This window comes from Convolutriloba macropyga, chromosome 3 (assembly GCF_964194025.1).
Source record: "Convolutriloba macropyga chromosome 3, txConMacr16.3, whole genome shotgun sequence".
Classification (NCBI taxonomy): domain Eukaryota; kingdom Metazoa; phylum Xenacoelomorpha; order Acoela; family Convolutidae; genus Convolutriloba; species Convolutriloba macropyga.
In genome coordinates this window covers 76,848,186-76,870,839 of record NC_134470.1, presented here as the reverse complement: position 1 = coordinate 76,870,839, position 22,654 = coordinate 76,848,186, and the positions used below count along the sequence as shown (strand labels likewise).

The following is a 22,654-nucleotide window of genomic DNA, read 5'->3' as shown; positions in this document are numbered from 1 at the left end:
TGAAAAAAAACCTGTAGAATCTCAATACTCCTCTTCGAGTCGTAAAAACCTGTAGAATCTCAATACTCCTCTTCGAGTCGTAAAAACCTGTAGAATCTCAAAACTTCTCTTCGAGTCGTAAAAAAGACACAACTTCGTTCAAGAGCAATTAAAAAACAGCTGGCAAATTGACAGAAAATAGCCGCAATAAGACAGACCAAAAAAGAAACTTCTTTTCATAAAGGGCTGAGATGTTAAATTTTGATTAAGAATCTGTATAATTTATTGCTGTTTCTATTAGCTGCTCTTTAATAACCTTGATTTAGAGTGACAAGCACTTATTTGACCTTATCTCTTTGAATTAAAGCAAAGAAAAGTCAATTTCAGAGTGAGGAAGTCATTTTTGAGAGTGTTGTAAGTCACTAAGAGTGAAAAATGACGTCACGCACGCAGTTCAGTTGAAATTGCATGAACGAATGAACAAAAAGCAGATTTGAAGTGGTTGTGACGTCATATGGTCGTAACAAAAATCTTGACGAAATAAATAAAAAAACCAAGTGAATGCCAATAATAGCCTCAGCTATCGCTTCGCGGCTATTAATTAATAAAGTACAGGCAGCTTAACAGCGATACTCATTTTTCTAAATTTTTTACTTCCTTACGCAACTGACAAACAAAACGGACCAATGATTGCAACATTTGAATTGTGAAATTTAGTAATTCTTACATCTATGTACATTTTACAATATACACAATAATTGTTATGTTGGATAGATCTACGCAATTTAGAGCAATGAAGTTGGCAGTTTGTTGCTGCTCCACGCAACACAAGTCACATTCGAATTGTGAAACGTGTTCGTCATTTCAGACTTGTGCGTGAGCTAGTTGAGAGTTCAGTACGTTGGCGGTTCCAGGTGTTTAACAGCTGTTGAGGCCTCAATCACAACTGGTTTACCAGGCGAGGACTTGTTCTGTAAACTCAGCCGAGGGTCAATCATTGGTGCGTTCAAGCTGAAAACAAAATTTAGTTACACTTAGTGTTACACAAAACCGCTAAATGCACGAAACCGCTCAAAACTGTATTAATTTTCTTAGATGTTAGAATTTTTGTACAGAGCCGTCTCTACAAAAATTCTAACATCTAAGAGAATTAATATTTAGTCGCCATAATGCGTGGAACAATTCTTTGAGAAGCTTTGTCAGTTTTTATCCAATTACATCGCAGCATATCATATTAATAAACTGTAGGCCGGCAAATGTTCTTAAGTTCATGGGCAAGAAGTCCCAGTATACTTATGAATTGTAAGATGAGGTTTTGAGGATGACTTACTTGACGTTTGTCTTCTGGTTGACAACGAAGAGAGGGTTGACATTGGAGAGGATCTCGTCGTTGACTGAGATGCCGTCCAGGTACTGCTTCAACACCATCCGCAGCTGCTGATTCTCCTACCAACAACAACACACATCAAATTGTTTCTCGAAAGGCAGCTTAATTTAGTTCTTGATAATGTACCCTGGCAGTAGAATACAGGCGACGCAATTTAATTCAGGGGCTGTAACCTAGATCAATTATTTTATTATGGGTGCAAAACCAGTTGACCATACCGGGAATCGAACCATGGACCTCCCGCTCCCTCACCACAAGCACTGCCCACTCGGCTATCAACTTACTTTGCTGCATTCGTTTTTATTTTAGCAACAAGCTTTACTTCGGAGTGAGCACAATAGAGATCACTCAAAAATGCAAAATGAAGCGTGAAAGTCACTTCAGAGGTCAAAGATTGTTCTAGAAGAAAAGCGCAAAAACGGTCAGGCAAAAAATTTGTATAAAAAAGACCAACACGTTTACAATAATTGGTATGAACTTCGTTCATGAGCAATGAATAAAACAAAACATAGCCGGCAGATTGCCGGAAAATAGCCGCGATAGACGCTTGTGGCGTTACATGAAATCAAACAACTATAGAAGTAAAACAGACATAGCAAACACCAGTCCTTTAATAGACCACTACATTTTGGGTTAGCTTCGGACTGTCATTTTTATGAGACACATAAGCTCTATAAGGAGAAAGCCCTAATAGGGCTTTTCAAAATTAGGATCTTTTCCGTTTGTGCCCTCAGCTTAGTGGGCGCATATTAGTTGCACCCCCGATGCACGTTCAGCATTTTTTTAAATAATGACTTACTATGTAATGGCACGTGCTCTGTAACTGGGGGGCGCATAACGTACGTGTGGGGGGGGGGGGGGCACAAACGGAAAAGATCCCAAAATTAATATTCGAAATCAAAAACTCAAGACTAATAATCAAGAATTAGGGCATATATGTTTGGCACTACTTAGATGCACACTATTGACCTTTAATAAGTAAATATTCATAAAATTCAAAGTTCCATAAGTGAGTTCAGAAGTCATTTTTTGAGTGAGGTAATTCATTGAAAAAGTCAATTCCAAGAACTCACGGTAAGACGAAACAAAAATCTGTTAGACGAAATAAAAAAAATTAGGAGCGCTATCATGGCCGCCTGATTTTGAGGACGCGGCTATTAAACAAAGAAAAGAAAAGCAGAAGTCCACGCTCAGTCGTTTCAATGTTTGCAAAACTCTTGAGTCAATTTAATCAGCTCTAATTTTCTCTTATTAATTGCCCTCAAACGCAGTTTATAACAATTATATTAGTCCTGTTCTTTTTTCAATTCGATTTTTTGCTTGACCGATTCTGGGTCTGACCCATTTGACCTTTCGTCCTCAAAAACGGAATTAACAGGTAGCGCGCGGAGGTCGTTAAGTGGCCGAGCAGCTCTCTCAGAGCCTTACGCCTTACTAGTCTTTAAGCATGCGATTCAAAAAAATGTTTCTTAGTGAACAATTTCAGGGTGCGGGACATTTGATGTACTACTTGTTTCCCACAAATAAAGAGCCTCAATTTGGTTTTGCAAAATTAAGATCCTCATTGCCGAAATGCTCGCAAATATCTTTTTCCACACCAAACAAAAGTAGGACTAATTTAATCGGAACACATTTAAGAAAATAGGAAACACTACCCTACCCACCTTTCTTAAAAGACAGAAGGCGCACAATGCCAAGACAGAAGGCGCAACTACAATTATGCTATTTAAAAGGTCATACACTTTCAGTATAATATGTTCAATTTTTTTTATTTTGGTACCCCAATCAATTTTTGTCATTTGTTCTCTCACATGCTGCTCAAGTGATATCGTATAGAGCTTTTTGTTCCGAACTCAAAATATGAAGGAAGAAATTCAATGCTATAAAGCTGTGTTTGAGACCATCCTCGATATTCATTGGAGAAAAACATGTTTTTGAAGTTTAACAGTTGTCTTTCAGCTGCTCATTTTTTGGCAAAAATCAAAAATTTAGGTTGAATAAAAAGTATACTTTTCCCAACTAAGCATAATATAATTGCTCTAAACTTCGTTTGAGGGCAATTAATAAGAGAAAATTAGATTACGCAGACACGTATGAAAAAAATCACTGGAAAAGTGAAATAAATCGAAAGAATGTTCCAGAAAAAAAAGCGCAAAGACGGTTACGCAAAAATTTTGAAAGGCGGTTACACAAAAATTTTGAAAAAAAATTTGAACGTTTTTAATGAACAAAATGAGTGCTCAAAAACAGAAAAAGCATTCTAAAATGTAAAATGTATTTTTTGAAAAGGCTGTAAAAAAAGTCTCAAACTATTTAGTGGAATAATATCAATGTTCAATAATCAAAACTTACTGGTATGTCCGATGATTCCTCGATAAAGGTATTTTATAATATGAAAAGTAGAAAAGAAAGCCTTACCTATTTCGCACCTAAATTATTTCATCTACCGTTGAATCTGTTTTTTACAGTATATTCCTGGAGAACTAATTCAATTAATGACTGTGCTGCCAAAAATTTATCAGTATTATGCGTCACATCACTGATTATAAATGGTTGACAATAGGAGCAAAATCATTTTTTCCGAAATTGAACGTATTTGCGTTTTGTCCTCCACCGTTCAAACGCGAATTTTTATGCTTAAGCACAGACGCTCCAGCCTACTTGTTGAACCTCAATCCCTTTCAGCATGTCAATGACTATACATATGACGTCTAGATTTCAGATCGATCAGAAACAATTTTTTTCCATCTAGGTAAAATATTGCTAGTTGTAATAGCCCTTTTCTACTAATCTAGAATTTCATCCATAAATTACACAAATGCTACTAACCTGTAGAAGCAAGCTCTGTTCCTTCTGCAGTGCCAGTTTGTCAAACAACACTTTGTTGTACCTCTTCCAGAAAGGATCAAGTCCTTGGAAGTCAAACATCGCCTAATACAAAATAAAACATCCAATAGTTATTTTTATCGAGCTCTTTTTCTCTCTGCTCCCTCGGTTTTCTCTGGACCACCTTAGCGGCGAATTCCCTTCTAGTTTTTCATTAGTTTTACATAAATCTGCCAAAAATTTTGCAGTAAGACTCATCTGATCCTTCAAGATGAGCATTTTCTACACTCATTTTCTAAGTTAAGGTAAATTTACCTGAAAAAACCCTGAATCTACCTGAAAAGTACAGGTAGATTTGTCTCACCTGAACCTTATCCGAACACGCCTGAAAAATACCCGAAAAATTCAGGCATAACTACCTGAACTTATCTCTGAAATTTACCTGAAAAAACACCTTAACTGTTCAGGTAATTTGTACGGTTCAGGTAAATTTACCTGAACTTCCGATGACCTGAATACGGTTCAGCTAAAATTTACCTTAACTTTTTTATTGTGTATTAAACAAGCTAGCACATGGCGTGGTTTCCGCTTCAAATAACCTGTTCCAGTTAAACCTTTATTTATGTGTCTGTACAAATCATTTACACTTATTGCATATCTAGAGTCAGCTATCGATATACAATAATATAGTGTTTTTTTCTCTCTCTCTCTCTCACACACACACACACACATTAACCTTTCAAGAACCAACTACTAAGAAGAATCAGACTCATTCTTTGTCCAGCTAAGATAAGATAAGACCAGATCTTTTTACAAGATTAATGTTAAATATTACACTTAATCAGTTAAATTGCACTTCAACGAAAAAATCAACAGCGCTTTCAGCTGCTAATTATTTTTGGCAAAAATCAACATTGAAAAAAAACTTTTTCCCAACTAAGCATAATATAAGCGTCAAAACTTCTTAACATAGCCGGCATAATGCCGGAAAATAGCCGCCATAGACGCTTGTGGCCTTCCATGGAAATGAAACAACTAAAGAAATAAGATACAGATTGATCAGCAGGCCTTTATTAGACCACTAGACTTTTTGGGTTATACTCGGACTGTCATTTTTATGAGACACAAACGCTCTATAACGAAAAATCACTAAAAATGTTTTCAAAATTAAAATTCGAAATCAAAAACTCAAGACTAATACTCAAGAATTAGGGCATCTACGTTTGGCACTACTTAGATGCATACTATTGATCTTTAACTAGTAAATGTTCATAAAAAATTTAAAGTTTATTAAATGAGTTCAAAAGTCATTTTTTAAGCGAGGTAAGCCACGCAATTGACTTGAAAGAAGAAGAAATAACGTCACGAACACAAATTTTAACTGCAAAACAGTAGAAGTCAATGAAATTGAAAAACTCGATGGTCGCAAGAATCATCGGGGACGACGAGTTGATAAAGAAGACGAATTAAAAAACGTAAGACAAGTCCTGAAATACAATACAAAGAATTGAATGAAAAACTCAGAACAATTGTTACTGACGTGAAGATCAATTGAACAATCCCAGCCAAAAAGACAAAATAAAAGTTGAAAAAATAAAATAATCAGATAAACAAAAAGTAATCATTGCTAAAACTCTTGAAGCTTTTACCCTGAAAGCCAAATATGACACAATTCAATATACGCATCAACTCAAGTACAAACCTAAAAGAGATTTATTTGCCACTAATGGTAGACAAACTCGAGAAAAATGACAGATGTTCAAAAAAAATTGAAAGTAGAAAAAATAGCTTCTAAATTGCGCAGAAAAAAAAGTTCAAAGCCATTTTTTGTCTCTGGAGTTCTGTCAAGTAAACCATCCGCAGGAATTAAAAAAATTTTGTCGGCCAAAAAAGATCGTTAAAATCAGAAACATTTGCAAATTTTAAAATCTTATTATCTTGATATTATTATCTTCAGAACCATTTCAATGTCTCCAGAGACTATCAAGTATCCTTATTTCAAGCCTTAAATAGTTTCACTGGCTCATAAAGATCGATAAATTTGGAAATTGATTATAAATTTCAGAAAACTTGAAACATACCCGAAAGATTGCCGGAAAATAGCCGCCGTTGATTCCAATAAGCATGATTGAAATTGAACGAATAGAATATATTGAAAAAAAAGATTTTTGTACAAAAATATTTTTTAAGTCCGATTGATTTTGATGGCATTTCGTAGTTGAACATACTTCTGTTTCTCAGAGAGAGGCTACAGGGGCTACTATCAACACCAATAAGCATTAGAGGTGGTAACTAAGAATTATAGGAACGACGTTCAAATAGCGGGCATCTAAAATTGGGCTTTATGGGTTTATCCCGTTTCTATTTTTGACTTCATTTTTTTATACCGACTCTGTTCATTTTGAATTGCTTTGCTTAGCAACTGATGTTCAAATTCACTTTTAGCAGAATGAGAGAAGAGAGAAACTAGCCTAGAGAAGTCAAAAAGATTTCACGCAAAATGTCGAAAAAGCGGCAAAATGGTAAAGCGAAAAAAGTTTGACGAAGTAAAAAAAAAAAATACGAGCGCAATAATAGCCGGCTGAGAAGATGAGGGCGGCTATTAAAAATCAAATTTTATCAAAACGTTGCATTAATTCGCGATATTAAAAAGTCGAAAACCATTCCGTTGTCCCTAGCAACCATGCAGTAACATACTATCAAACCCTAAAGGAAGTTGCCTGGCTGCTGAGACAAAAGAAAAACAACTAAAGGCAAATACTCAAGCAAAATTGAGAATAGCAAATTAAAAATGTGTGAAAACATCTTACACAAAAACATACAGAGCTCCAATATAATCCATCTCATGGATTGTAAAAAGACAGAACACCAATACAATCCGATTCTTGGATTGTAAAAGAGGCAGAGCACCAATACAAACCCATTTAGAAAATAAAATCGGATAGAAAACGAAGAAGCAGTGAAAATCAAGTCAAATTGCCGCACGTCAACAAAATCCCACCAGCGAGAACACGAATTTTTGTTCAAACAACGTTTTCTCGTTTTACTTTAAAATTAGAGTGATAAAATTTCACGCCATGACAGAGCTTTTCTTTTCGCTCTTCTTCCTGTTTCGTCGTGACCAAAATCACTACTCCAATTTTACTTCAGAAATCATGAAAATGCGTGAACAGATCTTAAAGAAAACACAGCTCCCCAATACAACCCAAATTCTTAGGATTGTAAAAAAAAACACGTCCCCAATAATAGCCGCTATCACTTCGCGGCTATTAATAATATAAGCGTCAAAACTTGTTAAAACTTCTTAAGTAATCAGCCTGTAAGCTGAAGAAGTTTCAGTTAAAAATTCATGCCAATTAGTACCAATTTTTGTTTAATATTCAAAACATGATTTCCCTTTCCTGTCTATCGTTCAATTTGTGACCATGTATATCTATCTACCCTGGTCACCACTCTGCAACCATAGATGCCCTATGATGATGATGTTGCTCTAGGCACTCTAAGCGAATGATTGTTTACTTAGACAGCGTGAGATACCTTAGCTAGCTCCTCCTGTGGCGTCTCTCCCTGTGCCTCCTGCACGTCCCGCAGTTCCTCGTCTGTGAGGGTGGAGGCGTAGAAGGGCAACACCTTCTCTTCCTCAGTCTCATACCGTCTCGCCAACTCACCCAACTTCAGAAGTCTACAAACAAACAATCCACACACATATATATTACACTGCAGGCACTCTTAGTTATGAAATGTTCGACCATGTGTGAAAGTAAACAGCCTGTACACTACCTGATTAATCCTTCTTTCAAAGAACAACGATAAATAGAACATAACTGGATGAATACAAAAGCTCTCGAAGTGTTCTCTGCTGTCTTTACAATTTAAGGGGAAATTGTTACCTCTTGTGCATTGATTGAACTAGCAGTCCCATTTCTGAAGGGCGCTGCTCAATTAAAACTCACAAAAACTTTATAATGCATAGAAAGTTGAAAGCCAGCTAAGCTAGCATAGATGCAATTTAGTCAATTTATCCGTATCGAGAAAAACCAGAACTATATTTGCTAGCTGAAGAAACAAGGTTATTATAACGCAGGGTATTTTCTAATTTAAATATCTCCACACGGATATCAACTGCAAATTCATATTCGGCATTTAGTTAAAGTCTGAAACAACAGACTTAGGTCAAAAGAACTGCTTCAAAACAGACGAATTGCTCTCAAAAGACCAGCGGATCCTTTAAAAATTGCTTCAGCCGGGGGCATCAACAAAAGCTCTTCAAATGATTTCATGAGAGCTGATTTTACGACACGCAGAAAAAAATTGAAGCGCAATTTATATTTGTTTTTCTTTTAATTTTCAACTACCGCCAATTAAGTTAAGCAGGTTTAAATTCTGAATGAGAGCCGTTTAACACGAATTAAAATCAAGAAGTCACTCGTGAAAAAGTCACTTGAAAAGTGCTCCCATGACAAATCGGCCATACAAAAATAAATCGCAAAAAAAGAAGACCAACAGGACTAAAAGGATCGCTCGAAACAATTGAGGGCAATGTTAAAAATAATGGCAAAAACTTTGATCAGGCACCTGATCCTTGATTGAAAAAGTTATTCCCCAAAACAACTCGTCTATTTAGCTCGGCGACATGATTTCCATGCCTCATAGCAAATAAATACAAAAATAACAAACATTGATTCCATAAAGCAGTGAACAATTATGTTGAAACATTCAACAATGAAGATTGATAATTGTTACGCAAAAAATATTTAGTACATTCCGAAGTTAAAAAAAACATTTTTGCTTTTAAGATGACTGAACACAACCGACTAACGTCGGAGCGAATTGCTCTCAAAAGACCGGCGGTCTTCGTCAGTAGGTAGCTACGGTTTAGTGAGGCTAACTTTAGCTTAATTGAGAGCACTTAACCTCTGGGCGCTACCCGTTTATCTCGTTTTAGAAAACGAAAACTCGCATTAAAAAGGCCAACAGGACTGATATAAATGCTACAAACTTTGTTTGAGAGCAATTAAATAAATTACCGACTAAACGTCGTAAGAATTGCTCTCGAACAACTAGTGGGAGCTCTAATCAATTGCAGCCTGCTTCAGTCGGGAGGAGGGAGGGAGGGAGGAGGAGCCTAAATGGGACTAAGAAGTTCAATAGTGGCCTTCAAATAACCACATTACAGGTTAACATATATCACTATTGATTTAATGTAAAAATGGCACCAGTATCGGCGCACTTTTCATTTGACTTTTAGTATTAAATTGCCGCCAATTGAATTCAGCTGCTTGAAATTGTGATTGAGAGAGAATTTTAGATCACGCGAAACGCAAAAAGTCAAGGGCGTAAGAGTCACTCGAAAAACCAAAATTGTCAAGCGAAAATTTTGCATAAAAAAGACAAACACGTTTACAATAATTGCTATGAACTTCGTTCAAGGGCAATTAAATATACTCCCCAATTAAGCTCTGTGTCCACTTTTTAAAAGGAAAAACTAAGTGCAACTCCGACCCAGATGCGGTAATTTTATGCCGGCTCGCCTAATTTCATCCAGTGAGAATAGAGATTGATTTTCGATCTATCGTCCCAATTTTTTCTGTTTTCGATCTATTGTCTGGTCAGTCACCTTGGTACATATATGAAGATACGCTCCTAAATAAGGAACTCCTACCATCGAGTTGAGTATTTGAGTAACATAAACCAACTAACGTCCAAAGAATTTCTCTCCAACGACTGCCGCGGTAAAAATTTAGAAGGTGACATATGTTACAAAATTCTATGGCGCAAAAACTTCCGACTCGGGTGGGGTCCACACCCGCTACCTCTTGTTTGAAAGTTAGGTACTTTACCCACTTTGATACACTCACGTCTATGTACCGTCGACTTAATTTATGAAAGCCCGATATTCAAATCAGTCAAAAAAAGTCTACCGTGAAAGACAAATCGAGAAGTGAAATCGAAAGACTGCTCTAGAAGAAAACTGTGAAGCAATAATTTGGCATAAAAAAGATACTCCTTTACAATAATTACTTCAAGCTTCATTTGAGAGTAAATAATAACTAACCCCTGCTCAAGGAGTGGTTGGCAAGAAACTGTATGTTATTTTGAACCTCTGCTTTATTTCAGAATGATTACAGCAGCCTTTTGAATCGAAAAAGTCGAGAAATGTGAATCAATTTACCATCTCTGAATAAATGTAAAACAATTCTTTTAAATTAACAATTTTTTTGCTAATTTTTTTTTTCATTTTTGATCACTTGATCTATAATGGGACAATATTCCTCAGATGAAATCCGATGATTGCTTCAAAACATAGGGTCATATAAAAAATCCTAGTACAAGACAAAAGGTATAAAAATTCAGGTTTCATTTCAAAGAGATTTTAACTTGATGAAAACGTAATTTATTTTATGGGACAAGCAACTTTTAAATCAATGAAGACCCGAATTTTTTTAACATTTTAGAAAGTGTGTTTTTATTGAAACTGGACAAAATCCTTACCGGTCCATTTTGTCCAGTTTCCTATCCAGTTCCTTCTCACATGCGTCGCTTTCGACAGTCAGTTTGACCAGTTTTTCCCTCTCTCGCTCCCTCATTCGAGTCATTTGCTCCTTCAGCTCCATGAATTGTCCCTTGATCACCTCCTTCTCCTCTCTGATCTTACCCTTTCTCAGATCACTCTCTTTGGAGTTTCCAGAAATGCGGAACCTCAGAGCACTGATCTGCTCCTGTACACAAAACAATTCTCCTAAAGCTTCGAGATCAGTCAATTTTTTTTAACTCACACTAGCCAGGGAGCACCAAAAGAACTGGATTCAAAAAGTTCTTGAACTTTTCTGTTATCCCTAAGTAAGTTATGCGCCCTCAGTTATGTAACACGCGGCATTACATATAAATTATTGTGGTAAAATAGCACGAGCGGTTGGGTTTGAAAATAGTAAACAACCACTAACAAAGCGTGTTGGGGGTGGGGGGGGGGGGTGTTAGAGTTGGTCATAAATGAAAAAGATCCATTTTCTCACGAAAATGCTCGATTCGGTTAAGTATTAACTATGCGTATCATGCTATTACCGTCTGTTTCTTGCTTATATAAACATAATCAGGAGACACGATACTCATTGTGTTTTCCAACCTTTTTTGAGAGCGTCGATCGCAAAGTTGGTAAATTATTGTTCCAACATTTTCAAAGAAAAGAACTATATTACAGGCCGACTTTTTTTCTCGAGTAAATTTTCATAACTTTTTCACGCATCTTAGAAAGTTAAGAACGATATCATATTAAAGCCCACAAAACGTAGTTCTCAACTCAAATTCACAAAATCAAAACTTTGAGCCCCAAACCTTATACACACAATACAGACGCACCCAAACACAATATAAACCTCACTTACACATGAAAGCATTCATACCAAAAATATGTCAAGGATTAGTGAAGGGAGTAAAAAAGCAGTAGAACATTTTCTCAAGCGTGGACACATCAATTCTGTTTTCACCGTTATTTCTCATCACTTTTTTTACCAGTGTTACTGAAGGTTATAAATGTGTTGCAATGGTGCACAATTTCAGATGTTTGGATCCCTCACGGTAAATCTGATGGGTTTGACGCCGTTTTTTTTAAAACAATTTTTAACACATTGCCCTTCTCTGTCGGGTTGTTATCTTGTAAGGAGGTCACATTGATGTGAGGTCTTTTCGTCATTTGAAGGAAGCATCAGTGAGCCTATTAGTTGTTTTCAGTTGGAAGGTAAATGAGTTTGCGTCTTTCACATTCTAAATTTTCACCAAATTATGATTTGTCCGTATTTATTTTTCGCGTACTCTCATATCGCAGATCTTGTTGGCTCTGAGAGCGACTTTGTTAAATAAATTCGGATTCTAATTTACAATTTTCCACATTGAATTAAATTCGAAAAAAGTTAGTGGCGTTTCCAATTTTAATTTTATCTATCTGTCTTCTTGTTAACTCAACAGCCAGTAAGACAAACATACGGATTAATTGACTGCCCTGACTGCAAAAGATTCGTTTTTTTTTCAATTTTAGCAAACGGTTTATGACTTCCGGCAGATAACTTTGGCCCTTATATTTTCCTTGTGGTCTCTTCATGTTTCCTTCTCAGCAGGTTTTTCTGCTACACTCGGTAATGATAGGTCTTAATGACCTCTTCATTCAGAAAAACCGAACACTTTTAGCAACAAAATTTCTATTCAAAACTGGTCGTTTTCATTACTTTGAAAATAAATTTATCAAAAACCTCAAGGATTCTTGAGTTCTGACAATGTTTACTGTTATTTGTGTCATCGTGTCAAATTTTCCGAATACCAAATAGGTCAAATCGTTTTCTACTCTATTTAAATGATTATAAATTAATTATAGTTCATAATTTGATAAACATTTTTGCTTTTGGAAACTTTGACTTCATTTGTTCATTATTGTCAACTTCCCTGTGATGTTATAATAATAAACGTCATACTCTTCTTAGAGTCAATATTTTCATTTTGATAAATATGTTAACTTATAGAATTGTGTTTTAAAGATAAAGATATTGGTGCTGTTTATTTCTAAATAGCACTTTTGTCCTTTTCTATTACTTTTGCCTTCAATAAGTTTCCATCAAAGTTCGTTATTGCGTTCTATGGAAAGTTAAAAGTTTCAAAAGTTTGCGTGATTTGGTTTTGAAGTGGTTTACACTAGTTTCAGAAAAATGCGCTCTTTTGATAATTTCTGTCCATTATTAGTTTGTATGTACGTTCATTCTTTGTATAGTGACTATTGAAATCAATTGCTAAAAAACGCTGGTCGTTATTTCTGTAGCTTAATCACGTTTTTAGATTTTTAATAACGACTTGACCTATCATTTATTTTGCAGTCTTCCTTGATTTTTATTAGCATTTTCTATTAGCCTTCTTAGCATCACGCGCTACTTTTTCGCTAACTTCAAACAATCATTAGCTGAATTTGTCTGAATGACGTCATTTTTACGCTACCAGGATAATTTTGATTTTACAGTCAATCGTTTGATAAAGACTCATCATTGATGTCTTTACCTCATTCGATAAAATGAGTTCTGCGATCACTCATTAAATCTAAATTGAGAATATATACGCTGTTTTATCGATGAGACTTTCTTAGGAATTTCTTTCTTACTTGTTTTGTCTTTCTTAGGAATTTCCTCAATTTTTAGACAGTCAACTAAGCACACATTGAACACACACGAATAGAACATTTATTTAATTAAGCAGGCATATGAATGGTTTCATCATCTCTTTCCGAAATGATTGTACTAACATAGCAGTCCAATTGATTTCTCTTTCTTCTTCAACACTTGTTTTGTGCTCTTAGTGAAGATGTTCAAAACTTCAGTACCAACCACAAACTCGCACGAGCTGTCTTGTTATACATGCACCAGCATTAAAATGATTCAAATCTTTCATTTACCAGAACAAAAATTGAGACACTTCTTAAAAACTAACAACAACAGCAAGATCCTTTTAATCAGACGACCAACCTGTATCCTGTGTATCTTCTTCATCTGGCTCTCAATATCTCTAGAGTTGGCCTCGTCCTTGGCCTTCAGCTCCTCGAACTGCTTTTTCCTCTGCTCTGTGGTCTCCTTGTAGTTGTTCAGGGCTGCCTGGAACTGGCGCCAGTAGTCGTCCACCACTTGCTCCAGCGCTATGCGCAAAGCATGCTTCTCCTCTTGGTTCTAAAAAATAAACTCTGGGGAACATTTGGCCGTGAGGAAATCTATCATACAAATCAACTCTGACAATATGATTTTTTCTCCTAAGTCGAGCATTTCAAAAACAAAAAAGTTGTACCAGATCTAACGGATGGCGTCACTACAGTCGATAAGACTCACAAGACATTTAAATTGGGACCTTTAGATAAGTTTTTGAGAGAAACCTCAATGGAATAGTTGTAACCCTTATGTATCTAACTCTTTTTGCTTAAACGTTGTTTTCTGTCTGTATAAACACAATATTTGTATTCTCGCAGCAAAAGTTTGCTTCAAGATTTTTCCTTGAAGTAGCCCTCCGATATCTGTCAAAAAATGTGTAGAAAATAAATTGCAAGGCCCATATTCAATAAACGGAAGGAGTAAGCTACAAATAATAATTTGTTTCTGCGTAATAGCAGCATTAGGCTTTTAGTCTGTAGTACATTGACAGTAGCCTGTTCTCAGCTGTCCTTTTTGTATTTCGATTCTGTGTAATGCAATGCAACTTTTTTCAAAATGTTTTTAAATCTGTTTTGTTATTTTACCCTATTAATGGCTGAAACAACAAGTCATATTTTGGATTATACTGTTCAATCGTAGTTATCGATTATTCACTTACATCTAAAAAATCTCATCTTCTGGATCTACGTCTTTTGCATTCAAAAAAAGGGGCATTCATTCCACAAACCTATTGATGCCTGAATTTCCCGTAAAACTTTTACTTAAAATCTACATTAACTTAAATTAACTTAAAATCTATGTTTGCATCTTCAACGGAAAATGACCAAAAAATGAGGCCTATATTTTGTTCCGGGGATTTTAACCGTTTGAAATTTGTCCATGAGAAAGGAGATACTATGCGGTACCATTCCGACGAGCTCACAGAATTGTGCAATCAAGCAATAATATCTGAAAATCGTTTCCAGTGATGGAAAAAAACTGCTTAAGTAAATGTAAAAATAAGTTGTGACACTCACTGCAGACTCATCCTGATCAACTCAAAAAAGAAAGACTGAAGATTGTTTTTACAGCTACCAAAAACCAAAAAATTGTTTGAAACAAGCAGCTTTACCAAAACTTGATTCATTAAATAATCAAAGTAGTTTTTGGTGATTGCTTAATTACCAAAAATAAGACTTCGATTTCAAAAATCAAAAATAATTCTAAGTAATCGCTGGAAAGAGTTTTGTGCATGATCCAACTATAAACATTGCATAACAACGATGCAAACGTTGTTTTTAAAAAGTATTCCAAACGTGATGTAAAACATCTTTATTAAACACAGGTTTGCTGCCAGAACAAATTTTCTTAAATTTCCATTGAATGTAATGCAGTAGGACTATTGACAATCGCACAACTTTGAATCAAAACAATAACGCAAACACTCCAACTATAGACACCAACATGATCACGTTGAAGTTTTAAAAAAGCGTAAAAATCCACTTCTGCGTTTTTTAAGTCTTACTCTGCAAAATTCAGCACTACTAGATCAAAACAACCGACTAACGTCGGAAGAATTGCTCTCGAACGACAGGCGGGTAGAAAGAAATATTTTATCCCGCCTGGATTGACCTCCGATCGTTAACCAGATGCACTTCCCACTCGGCTGTCAGGACCTTATTGTACATTTGCTGTAAACAATTTTATACTAGCAACAAGTTTTACTTCGGAGTGAGAGCAATAGAGATCACTCAAAAATGAAGAGCCAAAGCGTGAAAAAGTCAATTGAGAAGTCAAAGAACGTTCTAGAAGAAAAGCGCAAAACTGTCAAGCGAAAAATTTGCATAAAAAGACCAACACGTTTACAATAATTGCTATGAACTCCGTTCAAGAGCAATTAAACAATTGTTCTTCAGGCTCATGGAAAAACACTAGAATAATAAACAAGGCCAAATTACACACTACCCCACTAATGAACAGCTATGAGCAAGTGAATAGTGCAGTACATAGGAGAAACATTCAGCATCTCTGCGCAGTGTTAATGGCCAGGACAGTGTTAATTAGGTCTTAGGACCTTGTTTACTGTCCTCAATGAAGCAACTTTCTCCACTGCTTTGAATTGAGGATATGGGATGAGTAGATTGAGGTGCGCAAAGTTCTTGTTTGAATATCAACCATTTAATTTTTCTTTCATTAGAAACAAAGTTTATCTATTTCTATAACAAAGAAATTTATATATTTTAAATGGTATAGTTCAACAATTGTCCTCTAAATGCAACATGAGGAGAAAGATCCGAGAATGAAAGGCCACCAGAATTATTTTTAAAAAGTTGGTCAAACACAAATTTTTTATGGACAAAGCAAAGACAGTAGCGGGCAGAATAGGTGATACTATTAACATGTCGGAATTGCTCTCGAACAATAAGCCTGGCGGGTGATGATGTTGATAGTTGACATTTTACGCTTGGTCCAGATTTATTAGGTGCCAAAGACTTACTTAGCAAAAACAAGAAAAACATCGGCAATTACACCCACAATTCGTAACCTCAAAATGCCCTTTGAACCATAAATCTATGATTGACCATCAAGTTCGGCATTCAGTACACATTTGACAAAACTTTTCGAAATTTACCTCAACTCAATGTTTCCGGGCATCTGAGTTATTTAAAAAGACCGCGAAGACAAGACGAATTGCTTGAGAATTGTTGCTGAAGAATAATAAAGATACAAAAACACAATCTATAGGGTTTCAAGCAAATCTCTAAAACTCAACAGTAATGCTTTCAAAATCAATTACACTTGAGAACCTTGGTTTCAGAAATGAAACAATTGACGAACGCTGCGCGCATTTTTCTCAAACAACTGGCGAGCGATTGGCTTCGTCAGTAGCTAGCTGCAACTTAGAGAAGCCTGTGTAAGCTTAAAGGAGTGCAGGGGTGGAGCGCTGGTGATCAGGGAATGGTGTGTAAGTGTGCGTGCGCGAGGGAGGGGGTTGGGTCAAGCGTCGTTAGGAGGAAGGTAGACATGGGTGTGAAGTGGACTGCCTTTCACCATGAATTTATGTCTCGATCACTAATTTCGGTGAAATTACCTGTTCATCTCATATTTGAGGACAAAAATTCAAATTGTCATACAAAAAACTACCAGACGAAAAGTCGGTAATATGAAAAAAACAACCGGTAGAATACCGCAAACAACTCGAAGAGTAGCAAAAAAGAACTAACATAACATAAATCAGATGTATGTTACAAAAAAAACAAAATTGCTGTACATATTAAATGTAGATCAAACACCATCAAATTTGTTCAAGCAAATTAATCCTGCCAATTAAACAATTAGGGGCATAAATTGTTACCGTTCCTACTTCCTAGTAGGTCATCTACACTTTTGCATTATTTATCACTTTAAACCATTGTTTTTGGAGCAAGCAACCGGGACTATCATAAAAATCTCAAGTAACCACAAATCTCTAATAGAAGGAGTCTTTTGGCGACCTTTTCGGATAGGCTCAATTTGATCAGTACAAGTTTTTTTGTCCATAAATTACTTACAATAGCAGACCATACAAATCAAAGCTTCTATTAGCCAACTGAAATGCGCGACATAGACTTTACTTCATCATAATCAACAGGATCAACAATCAGCCCAAAAATGAACGTTTTTAAACAAATGGTGAACACCTACAAGAAGGTGATAACTTTTGAAACACCAGCTTTAAGATAAATATGCTTGCATCTCCCATTACTTATTCAAAACACGCAGAAGAACCCACATTTCTCCCGTCTTCGATGATTTTGAGGCAAATCAATATTGATTGAATGTAACATGCTTTTTGCCCTCCCACCAGTGAAAGAGAGAAAGATAGAGAAAGAGAGAGAGAGAGAGAGAGAGAGAGAGAGAGAGAGGGAGGAGGGGGTATGTAGCGCTAGTTCCAATTTAGTAGACAGACATTGGAACGGAAACAGCGATAAGTTTTATCGCTACGAAGAGTTGTACGTCAGTTCCTAATGGACCAGCACAAATCAATCAAGGCAAGAATTGGCCAGGTTACTGTTACATTCAGAAGAATGAACAAAATATCGATTACTCCTCACAGGACGACAATTCATTCATTGTTAACTGATATTCAAGCAAAGCTTTAGAAAAGTATCCCAAAACGATCCCAAAAAATCTACTGTAACATGTAACGGTTGTCAACAGATAATTTTTATTTTGAAAAGAGGAGGTTTTAGGCGTAAAAAGCAGTTCGACCTCATACATTTTCTGAGTGTTATTGGGTAACTGTTTGCGGGAGGGAATAAGTATGCAATCAATTTTAGGATAACCATTCACGCGATAAATTTGATAAATTTGTCTGTCCAAATAATATGATTAACACCATCTTTGAACAATTTTTCAATTTGTAGCAGACTTCTTCAGCAGATGGCTCTGTTTTATTCACTGTCCTAAATGTTGCAACTGTCATTGCTTTGCTTAAAACCTAATTTTTAACCAATTTGGATCAAACTTTTATCTAACATGTTCAAAATTTCTTAGCTCATTTGCCTAAGAATTTGAGGAAAAATTCTTGTTACTCATTTTGTGATGTATGTTAGCTACACGCGTCACTAACACCAAAAGCTTGACAACACTTCCCTGAAATCAGACAGACACGCCACCTGTTTGTCAGCACTTATCCTTCGGTTCTGTTCAAATTAGGCCGTACTAACATGAACAAACATTCACCAATAAAACGTCCGGTCAGAGACGGGGATTATGTTGTCTGCAGACCACCGCTATGACAACAGGTAATAAGCCACCAACTGGTACAAACAATAACAATCATAATCCACAACTGACATTCAACAACGTTGCGTTGATCGAAAGTTAACTCATATCTGACGCAGAATGTTCGAATTTCAAACAGGTGCAGATCAAAACTTTCAAAATCAGAGAACAGAGCTCGAAATATTAGCTCGAACATGATTTGCCGTTCAACAGGGCTTAAAACAGAAGGCTTTCATAGGTAAAAATATTTTCCCTTTAGGTATGGAAATTAAATATTGTTAATTACCAAGCTTTAAGCATTTCTTGAACTCACAGCTTTAACATTTGAACATTGAAATGTGAGCATCAAAATTTCAATAGTTACGTGGACAGGAAAAAATGCTTAATTATTTGAAAACAAGTGATTAAACAAATTTGCAAAAATTTTAACAAATGTAGTTTTGCATTTTCAAAAATCGGAAACGGTATAGCAGATGCCATAAATGCGTAGAAACGAGTGAAAAACGATTCATTTCAATTTCCTGTCTGTAAAAAAAATAGAAACTCAGAATAACAATTTAACATTTTTTTGAAAAGGCATTTTTTCGGTTTTAAATTGCTTTCACAAGCTTTAATAGCCTAGATCGCCGATTTGGGGCAATATTCAATGAGTTATCACTCATTGCGTTAATCAATCATCAAAAATCATAAATTGCAATACCGTTTAACCCATTTTTAGCTCTAATGTATTGTTACCAAATTTTGAACTAGTGCCCATTGCATTTTCGATAACTAGCTGCAAATGGAATCAATACAGTTTAAATGATTTGAGAAAACAAAACGCAAAAAAATTTCAATTTTGAAAAACACAGATTTCAAACTGTGAAATAGAGATTATTAGTTATGAACAGATCGCTTATGAATCAGATGGCTTTCATTTCTAAAGACGAAAAATAGCTTAACTTTGTGGAGCTACAGATGTCGGGCGTATCTTTGTTTCCTGTTTTTCAAGATATCTTTCATTTGAAAAAATGACCTCTTTTGTTGAATTGTGGAAGTGCTGGCAGCGGTCCGGCTGGAAAATATTGAAAAATTGAAAATCAAGGGGCTTTTGACAACTGTTACTTCGTTTCATGTCAATTATCGTATGATCTGACCGATAAACAATTGATCCTCATAGCTTCATATCGTTAAAGAAGGGCTTCAATTTCTTTCGAGGCCCATGACAACATTTGACAAAAACAGTCTTGGTAGATAAATTACATAAAAGCAGGAAAACGAGGTTCTGAAATTCGATTTGAATTGAATATTTCATTATTGCAATTCGAGCGGAAATCATAATAGGACAGTAAAACATATAACCAGCTAACCTCACATGAATAGCTCTCAAACAACCGCCGAGAGACTGACTTTGGTAGGAACCAGTTGGCAGCTCGGGTTTAAAATTTCTAGCATTAGGGGGGTTTGAATTAGAGCTGAGAGGGTGTCTTTTCCGAAACCTTCCGTGAATTGTACACTTAAAGACTAGTAGAGCTCCAAGAAAGCTCTTAACCGACTTAAAGCCTGCGGGTTCAGCCCTTTTTCGGACGAAAAGTAACCAGCGTCAGCCGGAAAATCGAATAAAAGAAAACAGGACAAATATAATTGCTTCACACTTCATTTTAGAATTAACAAGCAAAGATTTGAAAATATTAAATGAAAGATTTTACTAACGTTAATAATCAGAATAGCTGATAGGCTGACATCAGCTTCATTAGCTTGGCCTAAAAGAGAAGACTGAAGACAATGCAATCAACATTAACAAAAACCGTGACTGAGGTATTAAAAATGTTAGTTTTATAATATCCGCGATGTCATGACACAAAAAAATGTTTGCTATTGATTAAAATTACGTTGAAAATAAGAAGCAACACAAAATTGCCATTGAAAATATATAATTTTTAATTGTCACTGAAAATGTGCATGAAAACAAAAACAGTAGCAAACACACAATTTCAGTTGGTAGAGAGTAGTGAATTGTAACTCATGAAATTCAAAACAAACAATTAACGCCGCATAAATTAAACAAATTTCAGAAGTTGTTGCTTTCAATAATAATTTTCAAAACTTTTCACGTTGAAACAGCAGTAATGTGCAATCAATGAATAAAACAAATTATAGGGCAAATCGAAAAAATTTAATTTTTATGTAAGAACAGTTCCTGTTGTTGTCCCACTTTAGCATTGAATTTATAAGTGGCAGTAGCTTTTAAAAGTGGCCAAGAATTGCCTAGTATTAATTTCCTTTGCAAAGTGTCAATTGATTTATCCTTTTTCATCGTTTGGCAAAAATTACAGGTTTAAAACATAAACCGACTAACGTCAGAAAAATTGCCCTCAAATGACAGGCAGGGCGTAAAATTTTCTTTATGGGTCGAAAAACATCAGACGAAGGTAGGGTTCGAACCCCAACCTTCTGAGTCTGATTACTTCACCTCTACAGAGGCATTGACCAATCAGCTATCAGGGCTAGTTTCATCGTCTCTCTAACAATTGGTTTTGTTTGAACAAAAAACTATTTCGGAGTGAGAGCAATTGAAACCACTCAAAAATCAGAAAGAAGTGCGTGAAGAAGTCACTTGAGAAGTCAAAGATTATTCTAGAAGAAAAGCGCAAAAACGGTCAAGCGAAAAATCTCCATAAAAAAGACACGTTTACAATAATTGCTTCTCATCCGAGAGCAAATAAACATCTGGCTATGGGTACCATTATGGAAAAATGGAGGCTCGGAACAAGTGTGCTTGCAGTTTTAAACATTTTTTTCTCTGCTTCGATAAAAAATTTGGTGCCAGGCCCCAATTTACCCAAATACCCAATATTTCACCCTATTGATAAAATTAACATAAAGACCCTTTAACAAGAAACACTAAAGTATAATTATCAAGTTTCAAATGAACGACCGTTTCGTTTGAACATGGCTTGCGGGAAATGGCCATGCCTCCGTGGCTTGATATAAAATTATCACAACCGAGCATGCGATTACTTAAAGCGCTTAAGCACAAAACTTGAAATACCCTGCTAATTTCTGATCTGATAATGAACAAAAAAGATACGAGGGTATAAATTGTGTATTATGCATTTGGGTATTTTGGCACCGTGTAAAACGTCTTGTAACCAAAAATTCAACTGTTCGTAGGGATGTAGTATGCTGTCCAAGATTATAAACTAGCAGCTGATATTTGGCCACTTTCATCTGAAAATAACTTTCAGAACAACCTCAAAATCAGAACATCTCTTCATGGTAGCTGCGTACCTGAACTGAGGTTCATCGAAAAATCTTTAGTTTTTTGCTGATTTGCAATGTGCGTAGAAAAAAATTATCCAAAATTAATATCCAATTCAAGTTCGATTCTAGGAAAAGTAAACTATCCGGCGAACTCTTGTTACTTAAATTAATAAACCTTTGCAGCCCTTCAGCACAAAAAAAAACAAGAGTACCGAAAAATATCTACGCACACAGCTTAGAGCTTCGCGGCAAACAAACTTTTAGTGAAATTAGATTAAATATGCCACGCGATCAAAAAAAAATCTACCAGCTTTAAATTTTGAGTAACGACTGCATAAAATCTTGTTTCTTGTTGTATCAGGTTTGAACCCAATCTACCATACACATTTTAACATTCTTTCCTCGTCGACTTAATATTAGCTGTCAAAATTGACATCTAAAACCTTTGTTGTTTTGAGACACGTCCGCTGAACACCTTAAAAAACACCCATTCAAGAGCTGGTTGAGAACACGGGCCAAACGTGTTTTAGAGTAGGCACGGGATTAGTCTTGATTGACGCCGTAAAGCGGCTCAAATCAGCGTGCATGTTTTTGAAAACAGACCCGTATTTACATTATAGCCACCTTTTCCCTGTAATAACTTCCTTAATTGCGGAAAGCGCAAAATATCACCAGCCTTAAAATGGAAATTAACACAAAGGCCCATAAAATTGAAAACAGCACTGCTTACGACTGAGTAAATATCCCTCAAAATCACGCCTTAGCGGAGGGATTTTATTAACTTATAGGGGGGCTATAACAG

The 22,654-nt window shown here is 35.8% G+C and overlaps 1 protein-coding gene across 1 annotated transcript in view; it reads right to left on the bottom strand.

Annotated features, from left to right (window-relative positions):
• Nucleotides 1-663: 663 nt before the first annotated feature.
• Nucleotides 664-22,654, bottom strand: part of LOC142336471 (dynein regulatory complex subunit 2-like) — a 79,004-nt gene continuing 57,013 nt past the window's right edge. Inside the window, exons 5-10 of the mRNA XM_075385336.1 lie at nt 13,690-13,887; nt 10,685-10,911; nt 7,730-7,874; nt 4,196-4,297; nt 1,310-1,425; nt 664-990 (exon numbers count right to left, since the gene is read on the bottom strand). Coding sequence (XP_075241451.1) covers nt 873-990; nt 1,310-1,425; nt 4,196-4,297; nt 7,730-7,874; nt 10,685-10,911; nt 13,690-13,887 — 906 coding nt within the window. The 3' untranslated portion in view covers nt 664-872. The remainder of the gene's footprint in view (nt 991-1,309; nt 1,426-4,195; nt 4,298-7,729; nt 7,875-10,684; nt 10,912-13,689; nt 13,888-22,654) is intronic.